This window comes from Trichosporon asahii, assembly GCF_000293215.1.
Source record: "Trichosporon asahii var. asahii CBS 2479 unplaced genomic scaffold scaffold00070, whole genome shotgun sequence".
NCBI classification, from domain to species: Eukaryota; Fungi; Basidiomycota; class Tremellomycetes; order Trichosporonales; family Trichosporonaceae; genus Trichosporon; species Trichosporon asahii.
This window is the reverse complement of record NW_014040855.1, coordinates 2,192,469-2,215,974: the sequence shown is the minus strand read 5'-3', so window position 1 is coordinate 2,215,974 and position 23,506 is coordinate 2,192,469. Positions and strand designations below refer to the sequence as shown.

Genomic DNA, 23,506 nt, shown 5'->3' with positions numbered 1-23,506 from the left:
TTTCTACTCCTCGTCACTCGACTCCTCCTCATCGCTCGACTCGTCGTCGTAGGCGTTGGCACCGCCAGCGCCACCGCCGCCGCGGCCCTCGAAGGACTGGAGCTGAGCCTCCATGCGCCGGATACGGTCCGCCTCCTCCTTCTCGTTGAGGTGCTTGCGGCCACCGGCGGGAGCCTTGTTGTTGCCCGTGCCCTTCTTGCCACGACCCTTGCGGCCACGGCAGACGAGGTTGTAGAGCTTAAGGACAGTCGCAGCGGGAAGCGAGTCAATGTCGAGCTCAATCTCCTGATCTCCAGAGATGTTGGTCGAGGTCTGGATGATCTCGATGGCCTGGGCCAGCACCTCCATAGACGCAGACTGAATCTTCTCGGCAAGCTCCTGCTTCTGAGCGATCGTGATGGTCTGCTCCTCGGCGTCGCTGTCGTCGTCGTCGCGGTATACCGGCGTCTCCTTCTGCTTGCGAGGCTTCTTAGCCACACCGTTGGCACCTCCGGGGGACGAGGTCTTGGTCGACGAGTACTTGCGCGGAGCCTTGGCCTGCTTGGGAACAGCCTTGGCCGTCTTCTTGACCTTGGCCGGCTTGCGCGCAATCTTGGCCTCGAGGTCGGCAATTTCCCGGTCGAGCGCCGCGCGCTCTGCCTTGGCCTCCTTCAGACGAACGACGTCCTTGTCCTCGTCCTCCGAGTCATCAAACTCCTCCGCAATGTCCTCGCTCTGCTCGCGGATCTCCTGCTTTGGCGGCAGGCTGCGCCACTTCTCCTCCCAGACCTGGAGCAGCGCGCTGGCAGCGTTGTGCACGGCGTCTCCAGGAGGGTTAAACTGGCGAGCGTTCGAGATCATGAGACGGAAGTCGTTGTTGATCTGCTGCACATCCTCGTACACGTTGTCCTCAAGGCGCTGCTTGATCTGTAACAGATCAATGGGCTTCTTGATGACAGAGGTGTAGCTGGGGATGGCAGCAATAATCTCGGAGACGGGGTAGAGGAAGGGCGAGGCGATCTCAAAGTACTTTTGCGTCTTCTCAAACGACTGGATGGTCTTGGCCGCCCACTGCAGCTGCGGGTCGCTGCGGCGCTTGGGCTTGCGCAGCGAGCTGGGACCATCGTAGTTGATGTCCTTTGAGGGAGGAGGGTGAATCTCACGCTTGGGACGCGAGCTGTCGAGGTCCCGGCGAATCTGAGGCGGCTGGGAGACGCTTGCGCGGCGTGCTGAAGAAGCAGAAGGGGAGGCGGCGTGGGAAAGGTTGTCGGAGGGAAGGGTGCGAAGCGCGCGCTCGTACTGGTCCTGTAACTTGGACGCAGCCTGGGACACAACGTGATCGCGGCCGTTGAACTTGCGAGTGTTCTCCCAGATCTGGCGCACGTCCTTGGTCACCTCTGCGACCGAGTTATAGGTGCCCTTGCTCGTATCCCACCGGGCAGCCTTGGCCTTATCCTTGGGCGGGCCACGGGGGTCGGAGGCGACGAGCTTCGTCTCCACGGTACCGAGGTCCATGGGGTAGGCAATGACCTGGTGGTAGTGGGGAATGTTGAAGCGGACAGTGTCGACAGGCTCGCGGAAGTTGAACGAATTGTTCGACTTGAGCATCGACCGCACAGTGCTGAGCAAATGCTTGAACTGAGGTAGGGTCAGACGCGTGGAAGGTCCTGGATCACGAGGGGGAGGCTCGACGTAGTTGGTCCAGGGATACACGATCGGCGCATTGGGGTCTGCTCCGGGAGCAACGATGGGTGTCGTGCCTGCAGCAGAGTCCTGGCCATCCGCATGCTCCTCTTTCGCACGCTTCACCTCGCCCGCCTGCAGAGCCTCTCCAGGGCGCTTCAGGCTGTTGGAGTCTGTCGAATCAACGTCCATCGCGGTGGCGTTGGAGGCGTTCGATGGCTGAGCCGGGTCGAATGAGGTGTTGGCAGGGGTAGGGAAGGCGCCAGGCAGAGGCGAGCCAGTGGCGGGTCCGGCAGACGATGCCTTGGACGCTGGGGCAGACGGCGAAGCACGAGAAGCAGGCGCTCCCGAGCCGTTGACAAGCGGTGACGACTGCTTGACGGGCGACGCACTCTTGCTCTTCCTGGCTGCGGCAGGGTTCAGAGCATTCGGCGAGCGAGGAGCCTCGGCGATCGTGGAGGAAGGGGGAGGGGTGTGGGTTTGGATAGGGTTGATAAGGGGCTTGTCGATGGGAGGCGTGGCAGTGACCGTCACTTCAGAGGCGCCGGGCCCCGCTGGGGCAGTCTCGGCGGACATGTCTGTTGGCGAAAATGACGAGTGTCAGAACAGCGACGGGTGAGTATCGTTGGCGGGGTTGATATAGGGAGTAGACCATGTTTATATATGGCGTAGAGGGTATGCGTGTTGCGTGTTGGCATGCGCGGCGAGTGACCATGATGATGAGTTGGGAAGTGTGTGGACGGATAAGGGCGGGAAAGGCAAGGTCAGTCAGCTCTAGAATCTACGCGTTCACATGCAACCAGCCAGCAGCATCGCAGGGAATGCAGGGCGGAATGGTAGAACGCACCTCGTATGCCAGGTCACGGAGGTGTTGCCAGCCTTGTCTGAAAGTGCAGCAGTTAAGGAGAGGGGAGGGGGGATGCAAAGGAAGGTGTCGCTGCCCGATCGATGACGACGGAGGAAGGGTGCGAGGTGGCGAGCGGACTGATGGTTCAGATCAGATCAATGGAAAACAAGTATGCACCGGGGGGCGGGTATGCCTTTTTGGGGAATGGATGATATCACAAAGTTAAGAGATGAGGACCGGACGGGTATAATGCACGCGGGATGGGTGGATGGATGCTGGATGCTTGTGAGGGATGGATGGACGGGTGGATTGTTGTTGTTGTTGTTGTTTTTGGTGGTGGTGTTGAGCGGTGGCCGGTGGGTGTGGCCGGTGGACGCTGGTTGGTGGAGGTCGGTCCGATCAGTGAAAACCCGGGGGGATTGAACTTGTTCGCGGCTGGGACCTGTACTCCTTTTAAAGACTTCGACAGCCACCGTGCCTATCCGGCCGCCTGCAAAAACCGCTGCATACGTCAATCGGCGTTATAAAATAACGCCGCGCCCTGTACCGCGCGCAAGGGTGCGCAATCCATCTTCGCATTTGCCACCCTATGTGCAGGGCCTGCTTGGACCGCTACGGTGGTGCAATGGTGTGCGCAGGTCTGCGAGGCTGGCCAGCTGCTGCTTATGCGACCAGCTGTCCACAGACACATGCACACAGCGACGAGCGAGCAAGACACACAACCCCGACTGTTCAGTGCCCCACACGACTGACCACGGCCACAGCAACGACGAGCGCGCGCTACAAACTCGACCACCCCCCCCCTCTCCAGGCAGCCGCCCAGCCTTCGACCAAAGCGGCTCCCACGGATCGGGACTCGCACACGGGGCGCTCCACCCGAACCGGTGGCGACTTTGCGAGCTCCCCCGCAGCCCCCCTCTTCCCCATCCACCGTCCCCCTTTCCCCCTCGTCGATCTTGATGCGGCCCCGACCACCGACACCCCTCTTGAAGCGGTGTGCAAGTGGGTGGATGCGATTGCTGGTCGACGAAGAACTGGGGGGTCGTTGCCAAGCCCTTCCCATTCCTCTGCACACGCTCGCCGCTGATGACCGGCACACCCCAATTAATGAGTCATCGTGATACAACCCGCGGAAACCTATGCGGTACCCCCTTTATGATCGGCCGGGAGACGGGGCGATTGTTGTTCCGGACCCACTCGATCGTTTGTCCAGATTACTGATTGTGGCATACGTCCGTGTGCATGCGGTCATTCTACAGTGGCTGCGGCGTCTATGACGCTGGCGTGGTCTACTGATGACTACTGATGACGCTGATTTTAGCTTCTACCACTTGAGGCGGCCGAGGAACTGCCGCATCAGTCCTGCGACCTCGCGGACGTGCGTTTCGAGCAGGAAGTGCCCGCCGGGGAGGAGTTCGATCTCAGCCTTGGGAACGTCGCGCTTGTATGCGAGTGCGCCGGGGTAAACAAAACAGGGGTCATTCTCTCCCCAGACAGCAAGAACGGGTGGCTGGTGCGTGCGCAGATACTCCTGGAAGCGAGGGTAGAGCTTGACGTTGTTCTGGTAGTCCCAGAAGATGCGCATCTGCGTGTCGCGCTTGGCCGGATCGGCGAGGTGCTGCAGGTAGTCGAGGGTGTACATCTGCGGGTCGACCAACTTGACATTCTCCTCGGGTACACCGTCATAGTATTGAGCCTTGGTCCACTCAATGTCGCCGACAGCGCCGAACAGGACCTCCCGCATGGGTCCGTACTCGTCTCCTTCAGCCCACCACTTCTGCAGTCCTCCCCAGAAGTCTGCTCCGAGGCCCTCATCGTAGGCGTTTCCGTTCTGGGTTACGATCCCCGCAATTAGCTCCGGGCGCTTGAGTGCCAAGCGGAACAGAGTCGGCGCACCGTAGTCGAACACGTACACCGCGAACTTGCAAATGCCCAGAGCATCGACCAGCTGACTGATAGTCTCAGCCATCAAGTCGAAGGAAGGAACAGTGCCCTGCGGCAGCACGGTGTGGCCGAAGCCGGGAAGGTCGGGGGCGATGATGTGGTACGAGGCGGCCAGGAGGGGAATCAAGTTGCGAAACTGCAGGTTCGTGGAGGGGAAGCCGTGAAGAAGGAGCAGGATGGGTGCATCCTGGTGCCCGGACTCGGCGTAGTGGACGTTAACGCCGTTCGAGAGCGTCTGGTTGTGGAAGGTGGTGGTCAGCATTGCGGAGGTGTCGCTTGCAGTCTGTTGGGGGGTGGAAGCTCTTCCCGAGCTGCTTTTGTAGACGCCAGATCGGATTGAAGTTTCCATGTCGTTGCTGTTGTGAGTAACGTGCGAAGAGATGTTGAGTCAGCACACAGATGCTAGTTGTGTGGGTGTGTCAGCAAGTGGAGGCAAGTGTGTGTCTCGATTTCGTGGCGTTTGAGACGGTTCTCAGCAATTCTCAGAGATCTTGACGCCATGTTGGAGCAAGGAATGCAAAGAGGTCTGTATTTCTCTTCCTCTGCAAGTCCGCGGAGCCCGTCACCTCGTACGGCCGTTCAGACCGGGGCGATAAATGATGAAGAGGACACAGGATGCATCGGTAAACAACAACTGATAGGCGATCCAAACACATTCCGACCACGTGGGGAAGGTGACTGTGGAGGTTGGTTCCGTCGCGTCATGGGGGCCCAGTGTCCTGGATCGAGCTACGCGGTGGTGGACGTCAGTGCATCCTCCAAGTGTCTGACTGTACTCGCCTAGCACTCTACCACACATAACCACCGCGATGGCGACGTTCTCGGCGTCAGCAGCGGTGGGAGAGGTCCTCCGCCAACCGGATGACCTCCTCAAACTCACCACCTACCGCAACAAGCTCCTCAAGGAGAAAGCCGCCCTCGACAACAAGCTCCAGGAAGGTGTTCGCAGCCAGCTCGATGCGACCCGACAAGCGCTGCTGCGACTGCAGGAGTCGCGCGCGGCCGCCAACATGATTCGCGATGACATGACTAGAAATCGAAAAGCTTATGAACACGAAGGACGAGAGCGACGTATTCCAGAAGATCACGCGTGTGTCTGCCGTGCATCGAAATTTCGCGCAGACCGCCAAGATGGTCGAGCAGCTGCAGAGCATGGCTGACAAGGTCGACTACCTCGGTCGGCTTCTGGACGATGACCGCTCGCAGGGCCCGATCTCGGATGCGCCGCACTTGCTTCCCATCCACTTCCAGCTGCAGCAGCTCGAGTCGTTCCGGAACGAGACGATGGCCGAAGCCAAACGTGGCAACCGAGAAGAACGGGAGATCTTAACGCGTTGGTTCGAGCCCCTCGACGTACTCATCAAGGAGTTCGAGGGATGGATGTGGGAGCTCGCAAGCAACGTCGTTGAGCTCGCGCGCCAGGGCTACGGAGGCACTGTCGTCCGTCTCGTCAAGATTATCGAGTTTGAGGGCAGGGAAGACGAGAAGACAGTTGCACTCCGTCTCGTACGCAAGGTCGGCAACGACGCCGCACGACTCCGCGGAGTCCAGGGCAATGCGCGACCGATCAAGAACTACCGGCACAAGTTCCTCGATGCGATCGAGAAGAACATCAAGGGCAAGTTTGCGGACCACTACGATCGCAATGAGCTCGATCTCCTCGGCTTCATCGATGGCCTCGACTTCATGTACAAGGACATTATCCGCATCAAGGACGACGTCGAGCACCTGTTCCCGCCCGACTTTGAGGCGGTCAAGTGGCTGATCCATCGGTACCATCTCGCGCTCGACGAGGTGCTGAAGAAGGTTGTGTCCAGCGCGCCAGAGGCGCAGGTGCTGCTCGAGCTCTATGCTTGGACGAAGGAATATACGCGCAGCATGAAGGAGTTAGAGGTGCCGTCGGAGTGGCTGCAGCCGCCGCTGCTGGACGGCAAGGCCGGAGATCTGCTGGAAGACTACGTCCGCCTCATTATCACCAAGCTCGAGGAGTGGACAGTCAACCTGCAGAAGCAGGAAACGGCCAAGTTCAGGACACGAACCGAGGAACCCTCGCGCGGAACGGACGGCCTGTTCGGTATGGACGGCGTTGTCGACTTCTTCTCCATCGTCAACCAGCAAATCGACCTCGCTCTCGACTCGAACCAGGGCGCCGTGCTCGCTCGTGTCGTTACCGAGGTCAGCAAGGTGCAGCGGCGGGTGCAGAGCGAGTGGGTAAGCTCATGTCGGACGAGGCGCAGGCGCAGGCGGAGAAGCGGCCAGAGGAGGTCGCCGGAGGTCTCGTCGAGTACGTCATGGCACTTGCGAACGACCAGCTGCGCGCGGCCGACTTTACGGAAGCTCTTCAGAACCGCCTCGAGCCGCTTGTCAGCGACAAGTACAAGCCAACGATCGTTGATCGCTTCAACGAGGCGATCGACGGCTACCTCGATGTGGCTAAGCAGTGCACTGGCACGCTGGTACAGTTCGTGTTCAACGACTTGCGTCCGGCGACGCGGCAGTTCATGCAGTCGGGATGGTACAACGACCAGCTCATGCCGCAAATCATTGAGACAATGCGCGACTACATGGGCGACTACCAAAGTCACCTGAACCCGAGCATCTTCGAGATTGTAATCGAGGACCTGCTGGACGCCTTCCTCATCACGTATCTGACGGCACTGCGCCGTGCTCCGCCCAACTCACTCCGTATGCCGGGCGCCGTGCAGCGGCTGCGCTCGGACATCTCTCAGGTGTTCGACTTCTTCACGCTGTACAAGCCGCCCGAGGAGCTCGAGCCGAGCTTCGAGATCATGGACCAGGTCGCTTCGATGCTCAGCGCCAGCCCGCAGATGGTTTTCATGGACTACTGGAACTTTGCCAAGACGCATGGCCCGCAGCTGCAGTTCGTCGAGGCGATTATGCGCGCTCGAGACGACCTGGAGCGTGGCGAGACAAACGAGGTCATGGACACTCTCAAGCGCAAGGTCCGCGACGAGGGCATCGAGGACCCACAGGAGCCGACCATCATGGTGAGTTACGTGGAACCGACTCCAACTGACAAGCAGGTCAAGGTGCTTGGTGCTTCTGGTGCGGCATCGCTCATGGCCAATATTTCCGCATACGCTGGGACCATGGCGAGCAAGGCGAAGGGGATGCGCTCAGAACGGGACCGGGAGAGGTTCTGAGAGGGAAGATAGGTGTATACACCATTGTAGATTCATATGCACTGTACCATCTAGACACGAAGGTGGACGGGCGCCGAGGACGATCACTAAAGAGGCGGAGATGTCCGTCGGCTTCGCAATCGAGCGGCGCTGGCGCGGCCGTGTGTCGCCATCGCCGCAGCTGACCGGCCGACACTTGTAAGGTATTAGTGTGCCTGACGAGGTTGTATTAACGGTGATCAGAAAGCGGTCTGGTGAGCTTGTGATGTGTCCAAACTTGATTCCGCCCGTGTAAAAGGATCAGCGTCCGCCAAGCTGGATCGCTGGAGCCTAGTAAGCCAAAGGGAGTGCACGATGACTCAGTGAATTACCCGACATAACCGGCCAACGCCGCCCCCACAAATCCCACTACACACTTTCCTTTCCACTCCATCACCCAACCGTACCCCAGTCACCATGAGCGGCCTCCTCAACGGCGCAGACTGCAGCGTCAACTCCAACCCCCTCAACAACGTCCTCAAGCGCGAGGGCGTCGACAACTCCGTCTTCAGGGTGAGTGCTGTTTCTCTTCCCTTCGCTGGCAGTTTGAACCCCGCTCCGAAGCTCGGAAAGTAGTGGAATTCTGGGTCATGCGACGTCACACCGGGCTGTCCGGTGATGAGCGAAAAGCTATCGCGAGTCCAGTTGGATTGGACTTGGGAGTGAGCACAAGAAGCTTTCGAACAGGGCTTGTGCACTGTGAGAGCTTGAGCGCTCGCCGCACAGGCATTCTTCGGAGCGGAGGGATCAAATGTGGGCAGCGGAGCCGTGTCATCATCGCCACCGGCACGGGAATTCTGCGACGACCTCGGACTATGCGCCGGGTTTCACACTCCGCTCGCTCGTCGTCGGCAACACCTTCCAAGCTACATTGGGGCGTGTGTCAAAAGCTAACAAGCAGGACCGAGTGTCGGGCGCGCCCGGATCGTCTTCACAGGCCGGTGCTGCATTCCGCCAGCAGCATGCCCCCGCCGCGCCCGGACAGGTGCAGCAGGTGCCGCACCCGTTCAACCTCTCGCACCTGTCTGCCGCGCTGAGCCAACCTGGCCCCGTGCAGACCCCCGTCGTCCCGCAGATGGCGCCGCACCAGGCGCACCACAACATGCAGGCCGACTGGGAGCGCTTCCAGGCGCAGTCGCAGCGGGGTTCCCCCCAGCCGCAGCTGGCCCCAGCGCCCGCGCAGTCTGGCTGGGCATCAGACTTCAGCCAGGGCAAGGGCAAGGCGCGTGAGATGCCGCAGCACATGGAGCCGATGATGCACCAGCCGCAGATGATGCCGCCCAACCCCTTCGGCGGCATGGGCATGATGCAGCAGTACCAGCCCCGCCTGTCGCCGCCCGCCCGTCGCTGCCGACCACGCCAAGATGGAGGCTGCTTTCGAGGCTGCGCTCGCCGATGCCCGCGCCCAGGCTGTTCCCCAGCAGGCAGAGCCCGAGACCAAGGAGGAGCAGAAGACGGAAGAGGCAAAGACCGAGGAGCCGAAGGCCGAGGAGGACAAGCCGTTAAGGGCGACCTCGAGGCGGTGTGGGAGAGCCTCAAGCCCGAGGCTGAGCGACAGAACAAGCTCGCCGAGTGGGAGAGCGAGTTCTCTCAGGTGAGTTCAAGATTTCGGAAGCTATCGTGTTACAGTGCTTAACTGATATCAGTTTGTGAACGGCGAGAACGACGACTTTGACGTGCTTCAGCGCGAGCTTGAGCGAGACGACCTCGGACAGACGCCACTCGATGACCAGATGGAATTTGGCACTGGACGATGGATGGACGAGACGATGAACGAGAACGGCCTCCCCGCGCAGGTGAACTATGTGTTCACGACGCCGAACCGGTTCGACTCGTATGCTCCTCTCGCGGCGTGGCACGAGGCGAACCTCCTTCTTTCGAACGGCGGATCGCTCCACGACTGCGCTCTTCTCATCGAGACCTTCCTGCGCCGCGCGACGGACAACGACCTGAAGGCCGTCAACGTCTCTCGCGCGCACGCCTGGGCGGTGCTCGGCCGCACGCACGCCGAGAACGAGATGGAGGACCGGGCGCTCCAGGCGTTCGACGAGGGACGGCGCGCGCTCGAGAACGACCCGAAGGCGAACCAGGTCGCGGGCGAGCTCTTCACGAACCTTGCCATCAGCTACGTCAACGAGTCGCTCGACCTCGCTGCGCTCACGACTCTGCACCAGCTCCTCGCGCAGCTCCACCCCGCGCACGCGGGAAGTGCGCCGAGCCGCTCCGAGTTTGTCAGCGACAACAACCCCTGGGCCGTCCACCAGCGCATGACGAAGCAGTACCTCGACCTCGCGCGCGAGCAGTATGCCAACCAGGGCGTCGTCGACCCAGACGTCCAGGTGGGCCTCGGCACGCTGTACTACATGCAGGGCGAGTTTGGGGAGGCCAGGTCGTGCTGGACCGCGGCGCTGAATGAGAGGCCTGACGTGAGTACGCAGCATAGTGCTCGCGAGAGCGAGCGCGATGCGTAAAAGCTGCCAATATCCCAGCAAGCTAATAAACAGGACTACCTCCTCTGGAACCGTCTCGGAGCCACGCTCGCGAACGGTGGAGACCCCGAGCAGGCCGTCGACGCTTACCGCCGCGCTCTCGAGATCAAGCCGACGTTCACGCGTGCGATCGCCAACCTCGGTGTCGCCTGTCTCAACATTGGCGTGTACCGCGAGGCCGCCGAGCACTGTGAGTATATCCTGCAAGCGTCCGGTCTTGCTTCCGCGCATCTTTGGCTCGCAGCTAGTTTGCAGTGTTACGCATAGCTGACCCCAGTCCTCGCTGCTCTCGCCCTCCAGCCCGGAAACGGCGGCACGGCCGCGCCCGAGGCGTACTCGCTCTGGGCTACGCTGCGACGTGCGCTCGTCGCGCTCGAGAAGCCCGAGCTTGCTGACCAGGCGCGCCCCGGAACAGACCTCAGCGTGTTCCGCAACGCCGGCTTTGACTTTTGAGCGCCTCGCGACCGCCCCTAATGTCGAGCACGTGTGGCCGCCTCTCCACCACGACCTGCGAAAGGACGACACGGTTCCGGCGAAAACATGGTGGCCGCACGTAGACGCGCCACCGTCCCTCCCCCTGTTCTTCTGAAAGAGCATTGTCACATGGCTGCAAAGCATTGCAGGCCAGTATTCTATTTATCACGAGTGCATAGAAGAGAATCGAAATGTATGAGTTGTCCTGTCCCCCTAACTTGACTTGATTTCTACTGACTACTGTCCCTAAGGTCTATCCCGACTTGTCGACCTTGGGCGCCTCCTTGGCGCTCTTGATGCCGTACTCCTGCATCTGCTCTGGGGTGGCAGGGCTCGGGCCGCCGAATACGGGATCCTGACCTCCTCCCGTCTTCGGGAACGCGATGACGTCCCTAATGCTCTTGGAGCCAGTGAGAATGGCGACGAGGCGATCGAGTCCGAGGGCGATACCACCATGCGGCGGCGCGCCGTACTGGAGCGCTTTGAGGAGATGGTCGAAGCGGCCCATCTCCTCGGGACTGAGCTTGAGGATCTCCTTCATGACATGCCTCTGGAGTTCGGGGTCGTGAATCCTCACGCTCCCGCCTCCGATCTCGGCCCCGTTCAGGACGAGATCGTAGTGCTGCCCGCGCACGGCGCTGATGTCCCTGCCCTGCTCGATCAGGGGCATGTCCTCGGCCATAGGCGCCGTGAAGGGGTGGTGTGTGGATGCGTACCGGCCTTTGGCGAGGGCGGCCTTGTCCTCGTCCGCGAGCGTGAAGAGCGGGAACTGCGTCACCCACAGGAAGTGCGGCGTGTCGGGCAGCTTGTGCGCGCCAGAAGCCACGATCGCGTCCATCAGCTGTGGACGGAGACGGCCCAGAGGCGTCCACCCGCCCTCGGCAATCTTGGGCCGCTTCGAGAGCCACACCACGTCGCCCGGCTGCACTCCCCCGCGGATCGACGAGTCCAGCGTCAGACCCATCGGAAGCGTCAGCACACTGTCCGAGGGCCAGGAGTACTGGTTCTTGTCCGTGATACGGACGTAGTCGATCTGCTGTCAGCTTCGCCACGATTGCAGGCTCTTTCGGTAGGTACGCAGTGATGTCATGGTGCGTTCCTGGAATTCACTGCGCTCCGCCTGGTACTCAGGCTCGGCCCCTTCGGAGCCTCTCCCCTTAACTCACCATCTGGTTCTCGCCCGCAAACTTGGGCACGTCGATGGCATCAGCCCACTTCTTGGGCGTGACCATCCACTCGACGGTGGACGGGCTCTGGTCAAGGAGAATCTTGTCGAGGCTCTCATCACTGAGCGTGGGATAGTACCCGATGGGAAGCGTGTACATCTCGTACCGCGTGTCCGGCTTGTCAGAGCCGTACACGTCCATCGCTACATCGTATGGCATGACACGGAACCAGCCCTCGAGGTCCTCATTCTTGACCTCTTTCCAGATCCGCTTCACGAGCCCCTCGACGACTTCGCGCACCTGGCTGCCACCGATCGCCCATGTCGAGCGGGTCCCGTTCGCGTCGGGCGGGGGGGCGGCGTTGTCGACGAAGGCCATCTCGATGTCGATCTGCGTAAACTCGGGCTGCCGATCCTTCCTTCCGTCTTCATCTCGGAAACAACGCGCAATTTGGAAATACTTGTCCACGGCACCCGAAGCGATCAGGAGCTGCTTCGGCTGCTGCGGCGACTGGGGCAGCGCGTAGAATGTCGGCTGCCCCTTCTCGTCCGTGTTGCGGGAGGGCACGAGGAACTCGCGCGCTCCCTCGGGCGAGGAATTCAGGAGAATAGGAGTCTCAACCTCGGTGAAGCCGAGACCGTGCAGGTAGTCCCGCGTGATGCGGGTAACTTCAGAACGGACCTTGAGGTTCTTGGCGAGCGCGTTGCGGCGCAGGTCAAGGTACCGGTGCTGTGCGCGGAGATCTTCGTTGGCGAGCCCCTCGGGAGCAGCAGCGGCAGCTTTCGTAGTGGTGGCGTCCTTAGCGTCGGCAGCCTTGGACGCCTTTTCAGCGGCCGACGGACGAAAAGGAAGCTCCTTTGCTGGGTTCAGGAGCTGGACGTACTCGGCGTCGAGCTCGATCTGGTCCTGCGGGGTGGACGCATCCTTGGGGGGAGACTTGCGGGCGATGACCTCGCCCTCGGCCTGGATCACACTCTCGAGCGGCCAGTTCATCATCTCCTTGCCGAGCTCGGGCTTGCGCACGACGAGCTGGACAGAGGCGCCCTGGCCCGACAGCTCGAAGAAGTAGAGCTTGTCGCTGGCACGGCGGGCGGCAGTCAGCCATCCGCCAATGATGGCGGCGTGGCCGACAGAGTCGGGGCCCAAGTCAGAGGGGCGCGCAGTCACACGCTTGTAGTGACCGCTGTGGGCCGAGAGCTTCTCCTCGAGGCGCTTGAACGGGTTGACGTGGTGCTTGCTGTCGTCCGAGTCGTTGAGGCGGGCCGAGGTGGTAGCGATGGCGCGCGCTCCGGTAGGGAGCGCCGCAGCCACGGTGGGAGCGAGGCGCACCCGGGTGGGGAGAGCCCGCGCAGTTCGCGCGAGTCGGAGAGCCATGGTGCGTCGGTGAATGTGAAGGAAGCAAGGTGAGAGTGACCGAGATGGTGAGGTCATACCTTTCAACTCTAGTTCCTCGACCCAGTGACTTTTTCGGCGCAACCGACGTCTGCCGACATCCACCTCCCTCCACCAACGTGCCTCCACTCTGCTCCGCTCATGTAAGCGCATTTAGCTTTTCCTAATCAACACTAGTAACACGTGGTTATCGGTTCATGTTCATTAGAAGTCATTAGTCTTTGTGTCAACCTCCACCCGAGAATTGCTTTGCCGCCGTGGATTTCCGAGCTCGCTGCGAAACATGACGCCGACGTTCATCTCGACCTGACCTTCCGCTCACAACAACTCCAACACATCATCAACATGTCGCTCCGAGCAGCCGTTCTGAACGCTGCACTGCCGCACGTGAACCGGACGAGCTTCACTCGGCGTGCGCTCGTCGACGCGATGCGCTCGCTGCCGTCTTCCTCAACCGTCGCCAACGCTACGGAAACGCCTGTCCTCGATGCTTCGCCTTCTGCTTCTACCTCCGCCCCGCCAGCCGGACTGACGTCGTCTTCGCCCGAGTCGGCGGAGACGTCTGATCAGGGTCTCTCCGAGACCGCCGCCGAAAATGCGCTCGACGTGCTCTTCGGTCCCGGTCTCGCTCCTGCTCGTGCTCTCGTCGATGCCTGGTGTGCCCAGGGCCTGGCTCAGATGACGCCCGGCGGCGGCAGCAGGAGGGTGGACGAGGTACTCTTCGACCCCCTCTCTCGACGTCTATGGCATAGCGCCTCGGCGGGCAACTCGCTCCTCGACGCCCACGCCCTGCTTGCGACGAACCACACCGTTGGCCCGTCATCCATCCCCATTCCGCCGGGCGCGACCACCCTCTTGCAGACGTTCAGCAACATCCTTCCCCTCCCCGGATCTCGTGCCGGTCCTTACGGCGCCAACACCGAGATCAACACGATGACGGCGCTCAACCTCGGTCGCATTCCGACGCCGCCGAATCCGCTCGCTGGCGTGCAGTATGCTTGGCAGATTGCTGACCGCGCCGTCAACGTTGCCAGGCCGAACCGCGGAAAGGGCGAGATGAGGGAAGACCGCGGATTCGGCACCGAGTGGTACGCTACGCGCGTCGCTGTCATGATGGCGTACCTTGAGGCTGGTGAGTAACCGATGGTTGAGGAGCAACTGTACAGACTAACTCGTGCAATGCGTCAACACCTTGTGACTCGTAGAGCCAGCTTGGCCAAAGGTGAACTGCTCACGAGCGGTCTGCTACGCTGAACTCTCCTCTCCCTTCTCTACATGACAGCTCCTCCATTCCCTGTAGCTGACGACAGAATCGCACCTGCTTCAGCCGCTCCCGCCTCTCCCGACCGAGTCCCCGGCAGCCACCGCGGACGCGAACCCGCAGCTCGGCCCGGCTCTGTCGGCGCTGCGCTCGAACCTGCGCAAGATGGACGAGTATGCTGGTGTCGCGGGCAGCATTGAGGGCGCGGCCGGTAGTGCCATCTCCCTCATTGAGGAGTTTGGACGGAGCGTCGCTGGTATCATCCGCAGCCGCGGCTTCTAAGTGAAGACGCATAGAAGGAGAAGTGTATCATTGGATCGATGTATTGCATATCAAGCATACTCAAGCTGCGTCGACACGGCCGAGAAGCACATCTGATACGGCGATGGCGCTAACGCCGGGAGATAGCGTGCGCAGCGGCCGACTTGCGCTGATAAGATAGCTCGCATGATCCGAGCGCATCGGAACTTGCAGGCATCGCCTCAGCTGACCTTCGCTTAGAAGCTTCAGAATGGCGCACGAGGCTGCTGTCCGACTAGCCCTGATTGAGGCGGAGGAGATTACCTTGTAAGTTCACTATACTGGAGCGTTCGATGACCCAAGCCCGTCGGCCCCCGGCGTTCGGCGTCACCTGAGCCCTGCCCACCTCAGAGACTGCGTTGAAGGCGGATATACGATGCGGAATCCCTCCGACCTTCTCTCTTCCCCCAATCATCTACCACACCTCCAACGACCCTCGCACGAGCTCAAACACGAGTACAAGCACCATGTGCACGGCGCGTTGCCCGAGTTATTCATAGCGAGGAACTCGGGCTTGGCCGTCAATGTGCCCTCGGCACGCTCGCTCCCTCGCTGCTGCCCATCGTCCACCCATACCAACGACATGACGGCCATGCCGTGACTGTCTTACCCTGATGGCGGGCACGACAGCAAGCCCGCACACATTGATCAAACCTAATAGCAATGTGCCTGCCGGCGACTTGTTGCATCAGGATGTCTCTGATCAGTGAAATGAAGCGTAAATCGATCGGTCGTGTGCCGCGAGCGCGTGCTCCACCTTTTCTCCGAACGTCGTCACATCCTCGTGGGGAAGGTAGCATACCAGGACAGCGTGGCGGATAACACGCCGGTCACTAACACATCCTGACCCTCACTTCTTCCTGGTGGGTCCCCGTGGCGCCATCTGCGAGGGCCGTATGCGAGGAGAGTATCGGTCCGCGGTCCGCGATCCTCGCGGCCGTACTCCGAGCGACATGCCCGAGTGCCGAGGCAGTGTTCTCGATGGTATATAAGGGGCTCTTACAGCAGGATATGGGCCTCCAAAGCAAACATCATGAAGCTCCAGCTCTCCATCCTCGCTCTCCTCTCGACGCTCGCTTTCGCCGCCCCCGTCCCCGAGCCCCTCGACTGCTCCAAGACCCCCGAGGTCGCCGCCTGCTCCGGCCCTCTGCGCTGGGACAAGCGCGAGCCTGAGCCGCTCGACTGCTCCAAGACCCCCGAGGTCGCCGCCTGCTCCGGCCCTCTGCGCTGGGACAAGCGCGAGCCTGAGCCGCTCGACTGCTCTAAGACGCCGGAGATCCCTGCCTGCTCCGGCCCGCTTCGCTGGGACAAGCGAGAGCCGCTTGACTGCTCCAAGACTCCCGAGATTCCCGCCTGCTCTGGACCGCTGCGTTGGGACAAGCGTGAGCCGCTTGACTGCTCCAAGACGCCGGAGATTCCTGCCTGCTCTGGACCTCTGCGTTGGGACAAGCGCGAGCCCCTCGACTGCTCCAAGACTCCCGAGGTGCCTGCTTGCTCCGGCCCTCTGCGTTGGGACTAAGGCGGTTCCTCCCTCAAGGAGTTCTTTGACTGTCCTCGTCCAAAAGAGACGTCGTCGCGTTGATTGTTGATCACACGCCTGCGGTCTCGGCCCTTAGATCAGCTGTGTGTGGCTTAGTTCAGAAGTATAGATGCACAAAATATCAGAACACAGCCTCTCGCCCGTCCGAGATGCCGAGTTGAGTCGTTAGCTGTGGCTGGCTTTGCGCCAATTTACCATGCCTGATGGTCTCCGCCGCGCGACAATGTCAGCTCATCGGTGACGGCCGAGGCACAGCCAAGATCTTGAGGCTTCATGCTTTGGTGGGACGGTGACAGACGGAAGACGCACGGCCCCGCTTGCCTCGCGGCTGCCATGAGTTGCAGCACGGGCCATTGGTGATCTATGCGCTCTGTGGCGTTGTTCATGTTGACAGCCTTCCGACTATTCCGCTCGGCGACTGACTACTTAGCAATGGCCACCGCCCAACTCATTCGAACTGGCCATCCGCCCAACACAAGTTGTCCCCGCACTTTCGCGCTCCACCGTCCGGCACCTCTTCATCGTCATGACTGCACAGCGCAGACAGACACGCAGCGCAACGCGCGCCGCAAACAGCAAAGCAGAGCCATACGCGCCCACTAGGCCGCCGGCCAAGAGAAAACGCACCAATCCCGCCACGGCCGAGGCAAAGGCCCCCATCAAAGCCGAGCCCGCCCCGCGCACCGGTGCCGATTCGCCCTCACGTATCAAGCGTGAGTCATCCCGCACCCTCAAAGCGGAGTCCCAGGGGCCTACAACCGCCCCAGCGCAAGTCCCCGAGGCTGCTCCTATGCCTGAAGTCATTGACCCCGCCGAGCTCTCCGTCCATGATGTCCAAGGCCTCCTAAGGAGAGTCACATCGATGGCTCATCCGCGCGCAGGTGTGTGGCTTCTAGGCGACAAACCCATCAAGCGGTATGACTCTGTGGTGGTAGGCACAATCAACGGTTTCTGGTTCGTTGCCACATCCTCGTCTGCTCATCGGTTTGGCCGCCTAGTGTACTTCCTCGGAGATGACTTCTATCAGTACCCCCCAGTTGCCGCTGCCAACGGGCGATACGAGGCTTCGCCACAGGACTGGGAGTCACGCATCACCCAAGCCGCCTACGCGGGTCAGAGGCGTCCCGACGATACTCCACCCCTCAAGTGGCATGTGCACATCGAGTGGACGTCGTACATTCCCGGCTCCGCACGCGCCTGCATCTTGGCGGCGTGGCTAACCTTCTTCCCCTCCTTCCCGCCACGTTCCGACACGCCCTGTTTCGAGTTCATGGGTGACTGGAGACGAGGTATAGAGGAGATAAGGCGCGGCCATTGGAGCGGAGCCGGGATCCGCGGAGTCAAGGAAAAGGGAGGTCTCGCGGACATGCTTCTCTTCGAAGAGATGCAGAAGCGGACCAGGGATCTCATGGTTGCTGAAGCAAAAATGGAACGCTTAAGGAGGAGGGAGGTGGCGTTTCGGCCACCGGAGAAGCTCCCGGACAACGTCATGTTCAGAGTCCTCGATGCTCTGGGCAAGGCTGGCGACTCTAAAGCGAGCTGGAACGCCGTCCCCATGCTGGATGACAAGATCAATGGAACCCAGTGGCAGATCGTCCTCTTCACAGAAGACAAGGCGTACGTTATACGAGAGGCAGGCGCCAGTCCGCCCTTGATCCGCCGCACATGGAGGGAAGAGTTGGGACCGAGAGCGGTCATACTCCGATCGTGGCTCACCCAAACGCCCATAACAGCCCCGGCACCAGCGAAGTGGGAGGAGCTGCATCTTGATTGCAAGTTTGTGCCGAGCGAACAGTGGGCTGCGCTGCTGCTGGTGTGGCTCCGGCAGTTCTCGGCCAAAGAGGCGGTCGAGTGCCTCGGCCGCGTCTCGATCCTACCGGGCAAGGTGAAACGGGATCTGCTCGACTTCCTCGCAGGCCGGAAGATGGAGTGGAGAAGTGTCGAGCTTCGACCGGCAACCCGGCCCCCCGAAGAGTGTCAAAAGCCCGTAGCAGAGAGAGTCAGAGCAAGGGCCTGCAAATCTGAGCGAATCGTTAGGTGAAAGTAGTCAATAGCATGCAACACAGTAGCGGGGGCGTATTCAGCTTCCAAACGTCTTCGACTGCAGATCGGTCTACGGTAGCTTCTCTTCCGTCGGCTTCCATCCCTAAGTACCTCGCTCTTCCCCCTTCATAAGCAGCCCCGCCCTGTGCCTACCCCGTTCTGCTCTCAGGTAACCTCATGTCTTCCCACCCCACGACCTCCGAGGACTTCACGGCGGAGAGAGTTCGCTCAGTGGTGGCAGGCATCGAACCCGCCGCTGGCAAGAACGTACAGGTGGCTCTGCTCGAAGATGTCCCTCCAATCAAGGCGCACATCAAGCAGGTCGTTATGCCGGCGCAGTCCAGTGAAGGCTGGTGCGTTGCTCTACACGAAAACGCAACACCTGAGGCGCACGTCGTATACTTCGCCGAGCCCGGATCTGCTCGTACGACACCACGCTGGCGCTGTGTGGTGCCCGATAAGGCCGAAGCCGAAGAAGCCACCAAGCCGCGCCCCGCGAGCGAGACCGCAGTTCGCGCCCTCCTACCCCGCCTCGAGGCGGCAATCAATCCTACCTCAAAGTTAACCTGGGACCTTATCGCACTCCCATGTCCCCCTCATCTCATGGCCATCCCCGAGGCCGCCCGAGTGCTCTTGCTCGCAGGCTGGATGGCCCACTCCCGCCTGGTCGTGCAGAGCAAGCTGAGGCGGCTGGACAAGATCCACTACCTGCCCGAATGGAGGCAGGGGATTGCAGAGCTCGAGAGCGGATGCTGGTACGGTGCCGGGATGCGGATCGAGCTGACCCCGGCTCAGGCGCGGAAGCGCTCGTCGAGAGGGCAGTACCGACACGGCGTGTACGCGACGAGGGCCGAGATCGACTTTCTATGCCAGCAGCGGGGAAGGGGTGTGGCGGTGGAAGGTCCGTCGCAGGCGGTGGACACAGAGGATTCTTGTCCAGACAGTGCATGACGAGAGAGGTGTTGTACTGTACACAATAGCGCCCAGAAGTTGCAATCACAATGACGCTGATGTGAGAAGCTAATGAGGCTCGCATTGTCCGCGCACCGCACCCGTCACCTCGTCCATGCATATGAGCGCGCGCATCACCCGTCGTCACCATTGACACACACACTCACCTCAGCAGTTCAGCAATGCCCGACGTACTCAAGCTCTTCACCCGGCTCCTGTGGGGTATCTGGGCAGCAGCCCTGCTCCTAGCGCGTTGCGCAACGTACCTCTACCTCGGGCAGCGGCTATCGACGAGCGACCCCGTACTCTCGCGGCAGAAGAAGGTGACTTCGCGGGTGGTGCTCCTCCTCCTAGCCTGCCTGCTGGAGACGCAGGAGGCGTACATCCCGCTACAGACCATGATCAACGTCTGGCTCGCGGCAATGCAGTACGAGCACCAGTTTGGGCGGCGGTACCACACGATCCACGAGCTGAATGCGAAGTTGGAAAAGGCGCATTGGGAGGAGAAGAATGAGCGCATGGAGCGTATCAGGAAGGAGGAGGAGGAAAAGAGGGAGCTGGAGAGGATAGATGAGGAGGAGCGCAGGAGGAGGAGGGACGAGAGGTTCAGGAGGAGGCATTGGGTTGGGCATCGTCCGGATTTCAGCAGGAAGGGTGGTGAGTCGGGCCCGACGCCGGCGCCGAAGGCGGCGGCGGAGACGGAGCCAAGGAAAGAGGGAATGTACTGACCACAGACACCCGGCCCATCGAGTTTAACGAGGTCGAGTTCCACGCCGCAGCCAAGCAACAGCTCCGAACACAGCCAAGGGTGATCAAGGGCGTGATCAAGCGGCGCATGTTCTAACCTTGGCCTGTGAGCCTGTGATCTCTGTGCAAGTGGCGATCGGCCTTCTCCTATTCAGTATACTAGACCGCATTGATGGATGATGATGACGAGTCGCTGCTTTGTTCTGATAGCTGAGCACTTGAGTTTGATGACAATAGCCAGCGACCGTTGTGGCACATGTTGATTGTCCGGTGCGATGACCTCATCCGCATCACGATCCACTCAAAGCACTGCTCTCGACGAGACTGCACTCATCTGGTTTCGGGCACTGACGGGGCGTTCACCCTCTCTTGGGCAGTACATAAGCCCCTTCTCTGCTCACATCAGCTTCTCCCCAACCTCCCCAACTTACAGGTGGCAAGTGAGGGGAGATGAGCCTCGCCTCTATCCTCCTCAGCCTGGCCATTTTCGTAGTCACAGTCCTCTCCCTCCTCCGCCTCACGGTCAAGTTAGAACGCTGGGCCGAGCTGCGCGAGATTGAGCGCGCCTACCTCGAACGGAGGAAGTTGCACGAGGTGGAGTTGGAGGAGAAGCGCGCGCTGGCACGAAAGGGCGAGTTCCCGCCGCGTCCGCAGGTTGTTCATATTCGTAGGTCCCCTTTCTTCGTCAGTGCTGACCCCAAGCGGAGCCGGAGGACCCGGAGCCCGACCTCGACTACGAGTACGGGTACGAGTACGAGCTCGATAAAGGACTCGAGTATGCGCTCGAGCATGAGCTTCACCACCAACCTTACCCCGACCACAATCCCTACCCCAACTCCAACCACGACCTCAACGCCTACCGCGAGCTCGAGTACGAGCTCGACCCCGACTCTGAGCTCGAGTACGAGCTCGGCTCCGCTCTCGGGTACGACCTCGACTATGGCTCCAGCCTCGACAGCCTCGACTTTGACCAACACCAGTACTCCGACCACGACCAACCCCCAGGCGACATCGACAGACACGTAGCCACAAACCTGCCCCTGTACACAAACCCGAACGTCGCGCGCGGTTTGTCAGTTTTCGTGCCCGAGCTCAACTGCGCGCTTTCGCCCGGCTCGCCGCTTCTCCGCGCCAACCGGCCTTTCTATGGCAAACTGTGGGCCCCGGCCGTCCGCGCCGAGATTCAGACACTTGCTCCGCGCCCGGGTACCAGGGCTCATGACTTGCTGATGAGCGTTAGGGACGAGGCGAGGGAAAGGCGGGGAGAGGTGGTTCGACGGGAGGGCATTCCGCCTATTTCGCGGTTTGATTGGGGTTGAGAGTCCGGAGAGCGGGGCGGAGAGACGGGGAAGTGTCGAGTGGTGGCGATAGAGACATTGAGAGTTAGAGTGTTAGAGGGTCAGAAATGGCACGGTTAGAAGCTCAAGCTGATTAGAGTATGCATTACGGTCTAGTTTATCGTCTACTCTTACTAGGGCTCAGAGCTCGCGGCTCCAAGTCCAGGAAGCCAGGCCACGCTCGCTGTTCGTGGCACTCGCTGCGCTCGCTGCTCGCCGCTCGCAGCTTAAGCCTTCGGCGCCTTACCCCTCCCCAGCGCCCAGATGTTCATCGACAGGCAGAATCCCATGACGGCAAACCCATAAATCCCCAGCGCGAGCGCGAGATACTTGGTCACGCCCGGCTCGCCCCTGTACAGCCTCCAGTAGAAGAATCCCGGCAGAATAAAGGAGATGATCGTGCTCCCCGTGGAGCCCACGAAGGCGAGCACCGTGCCCATCTCGTCAACTAACGAGGCGATGAGATATCCCAGTCCGACAATCAGGACGGTGAAGCCGACAAACTTCTTGCGCGGCATCTCGGCCGCGGCGGCGCCGCCGTGCCCTGCGTCGCCGACTTTCGGCACGAGGAGCTCCTCCTCGTTGCCCATCTCCGAGTCGTCGTCTGAGAACAAGTCCTCATCCGTCGAGCCGCGGGGGGAGTCCACGCCCCGCTGGGTGAGGAGGGGTGCGCCTTCTGTCGAGCGGCGGGGGAGCTGATCCCACCCCTCCCCGTGCCCGCCACCCGTGCCGTTGCCGCTGGAGTTGAGACCCTCCGTCTCGTGTCCGACCTCGGCCGCGCCGCCGGCGACAAGGCGCGCCGAGGCGATCGTCGCCGGCACCTTCTTGCCCTTGATGATGCCGCTTTGCAGGAGGTAGATGCACGAGCGACACGGGAGCGCCTGCAGCGGGTAGCTGAGGCCGACGAGGAAGACGATGCCGAGGCGGCCGATGGCGACCACGAGCGAGTTGGCGGGATACATTGCGATGACGTTGGAGCTGACCTTGGAGCCGAAAGTCAGGTAGCCGACAATGCCGAGGATCTCGTACACGCTCGCCGCGCCGAAGATGCTGCTCGTGATGATCGTGTTCATCTTGGCCTGCGAGCGGTCCTTGAGCTCGTTGTAGATCGGGAACAGGTTCTGCGCACACGTGAACGCAAACACCTGGACGGGAAAAGAGGCGAGCGTGCTGCTGTCAAAGCGGAAGGGGACAATCTCGCCGCGATCCGGCGACGGGCCCTTCACAAAGTACCATCCGACCACGACGATGACCATGCTGCCGGTTAGCTCAAGAACGACACTCAAGCTTACTAGAACACGGAGGACAGAGCAATCTGCGACGTTGTCTTGAGACTGTCGAGCGTCCGCATGAAGGACAGGGGGACGATGACGGGGATGGTGCACAGGAGCCAGAAGTGCGGCGATCGCAGCCAGCTCTCCGGCGACAGCTCCGTGTGCAGCAGATGCGCAAACGTCTCGGACACCTGCGGCAGTAGCGTCTTGCAGATGATCAAGTACGAGACCGACACGCCGAAGCACTTGATCGCGATGGCGAACTGTCGTTAGCTACGCAGACAATCGTATAGCGATGGCGCCGCGGCGATGGGCGGCGCCGCTCCGCATACCGCGCATACCGCGGCGGATCTGCTCCACTCACATCAAACAGGCGCATGACCCATCCCTTTCCAAAAGCCAAGCGCGCGACCTCGTTGAAGCTCGCCATGCGTCCCTCGTCTCCGGGCCGCTGGCCGACGAGCAGCGCACACCGGCTCAGGAGCCAGAGACCAAAGGTCGCCGTGCTCGCCGAGAAGAGACACGACACAATGCCGCTGACCATGCCCATGCTGGCGAACGCGGCGGGGAAGGCGAGCGCGCCCGAGCCGATAATCGTGTTGGCCAGGTTGGACACGGAGCTGAGGACGGAAGCACCCGGCTGATGCGTCTCGAGACGGGAGCGGCGGCGCTCAAGCGACGGACGCGGGGCGCGCCCCTCGTACGACTGGCGCATGGTTCGGCCTCGCTCGGCGTCGCGGTCGCGGGCGGGGGAGGAAAAGGTGAGTGTGGACGAGGGAGGGGGTTGGGGTTGGGAGTCGGTCGCGCCGTACTGCGCAGGCATAGTGGCAACAAAGGACGGAGGGGTTCGAGTGCCAAGACAACCGGTGTCCAGCGGTGCGGCAACGGTAGGGGGGC

At 61.2% G+C, this 23,506-nt stretch overlaps 11 protein-coding genes across 11 annotated transcripts; 7 read left to right on the top strand and 4 right to left on the bottom strand.

Moving 5' to 3' along the window:
* Window positions 1-3: 3 nt before the first annotated feature.
* On the bottom strand, window positions 4-2,238 carry A1Q1_04711 (uncharacterized protein; the record flags this gene model as incomplete). Its single annotated transcript, XM_014322949.1, has 1 exon — window positions 4-2,238. One exon carries the CDS (start codon window positions 2,236-2,238, stop codon window positions 4-6), a length of 2,235 nt encoding a protein of 744 aa, XP_014178424.1.
* A 1,595-nt stretch (window positions 2,239-3,833) lies between these two features.
* On the bottom strand, window positions 3,834-4,802 carry A1Q1_04710 (hydrolase, putative; the record flags this gene model as incomplete). Its single annotated transcript, XM_014322948.1, has 1 exon — window positions 3,834-4,802. The coding sequence occupies one exon, from the start codon at window positions 4,800-4,802 to the stop codon at window positions 3,834-3,836; it is 969 nt and encodes a 322-aa protein (XP_014178423.1).
* Window positions 4,803-5,262: 460 nt separating this feature from the next.
* A1Q1_04709 (vesicle fusion-related protein) lies at window positions 5,263-7,617 on the top strand (the record flags this gene model as incomplete). The annotated part of the gene is made up of 3 exons (XM_014322947.1): window positions 5,263-5,392; window positions 5,487-6,628; window positions 6,691-7,617. 3 exons carry the CDS (start codon window positions 5,263-5,265, stop codon window positions 7,615-7,617), a joined length of 2,199 nt encoding a protein of 732 aa, XP_014178422.1.
* A 435-nt stretch (window positions 7,618-8,052) lies between these two features.
* On the top strand, window positions 8,053-10,577 carry A1Q1_04708 (peroxisome targeting signal receptor; the record flags this gene model as incomplete). The annotated part of the gene is made up of 6 exons (XM_014322946.1): window positions 8,053-8,148; window positions 8,212-8,297; window positions 8,362-9,229; window positions 9,282-10,061; window positions 10,125-10,314; window positions 10,402-10,577. 6 exons carry the CDS (start codon window positions 8,053-8,055, stop codon window positions 10,575-10,577), a joined length of 2,196 nt encoding a protein of 731 aa, XP_014178421.1.
* Window positions 10,578-10,851: 274 nt separating this feature from the next.
* On the bottom strand, window positions 10,852-13,138 carry A1Q1_04707 (uncharacterized protein; the record flags this gene model as incomplete). Its single annotated transcript, XM_014322945.1, has 2 exons — window positions 10,852-11,634; window positions 11,765-13,138. The coding sequence occupies 2 exons, from the start codon at window positions 13,136-13,138 to the stop codon at window positions 10,852-10,854; spliced, it is 2,157 nt and encodes a 718-aa protein (XP_014178420.1).
* Window positions 13,139-13,501: 363 nt separating this feature from the next.
* Window positions 13,502-14,699, top strand: A1Q1_04706 (uncharacterized protein; the record flags this gene model as incomplete). The annotated part of the gene is made up of 3 exons (XM_014322944.1): window positions 13,502-14,288; window positions 14,362-14,378; window positions 14,457-14,699. The coding sequence occupies 3 exons, from the start codon at window positions 13,502-13,504 to the stop codon at window positions 14,697-14,699; spliced, it is 1,047 nt and encodes a 348-aa protein (XP_014178419.1).
* A 1,051-nt stretch (window positions 14,700-15,750) lies between these two features.
* Window positions 15,751-16,236, top strand: A1Q1_04705 (uncharacterized protein; the record flags this gene model as incomplete). Its single annotated transcript, XM_014322943.1, has 1 exon — window positions 15,751-16,236. The coding sequence occupies one exon, from the start codon at window positions 15,751-15,753 to the stop codon at window positions 16,234-16,236; it is 486 nt and encodes a 161-aa protein (XP_014178418.1).
* A 547-nt stretch (window positions 16,237-16,783) lies between these two features.
* A1Q1_04704 (uncharacterized protein) lies at window positions 16,784-18,298 on the top strand (the record flags this gene model as incomplete). Its single annotated transcript, XM_014322942.1, has 1 exon — window positions 16,784-18,298. One exon carries the CDS (start codon window positions 16,784-16,786, stop codon window positions 18,296-18,298), a length of 1,515 nt encoding a protein of 504 aa, XP_014178417.1.
* A 179-nt stretch (window positions 18,299-18,477) lies between these two features.
* On the top strand, window positions 18,478-19,765 carry A1Q1_04703 (uncharacterized protein; the record flags this gene model as incomplete). Its single annotated transcript, XM_014322941.1, has 2 exons — window positions 18,478-19,136; window positions 19,432-19,765. The coding sequence occupies 2 exons, from the start codon at window positions 18,478-18,480 to the stop codon at window positions 19,763-19,765; spliced, it is 993 nt and encodes a 330-aa protein (XP_014178416.1).
* Window positions 19,766-20,448: 683 nt separating this feature from the next.
* Window positions 20,449-21,317, top strand: A1Q1_04702 (uncharacterized protein; the record flags this gene model as incomplete). Its single annotated transcript, XM_014322940.1, has 2 exons — window positions 20,449-20,644; window positions 20,701-21,317. The coding sequence occupies 2 exons, from the start codon at window positions 20,449-20,451 to the stop codon at window positions 21,315-21,317; spliced, it is 813 nt and encodes a 270-aa protein (XP_014178415.1).
* A 245-nt stretch (window positions 21,318-21,562) lies between these two features.
* Window positions 21,563-23,432, bottom strand: A1Q1_04701 (transporter; the record flags this gene model as incomplete). Its single annotated transcript, XM_014322939.1, has 2 exons — window positions 21,563-22,882; window positions 22,974-23,432. The coding sequence occupies 2 exons, from the start codon at window positions 23,430-23,432 to the stop codon at window positions 21,563-21,565; spliced, it is 1,779 nt and encodes a 592-aa protein (XP_014178414.1).
* Window positions 23,433-23,506: the final 74 nt, after the last annotated feature.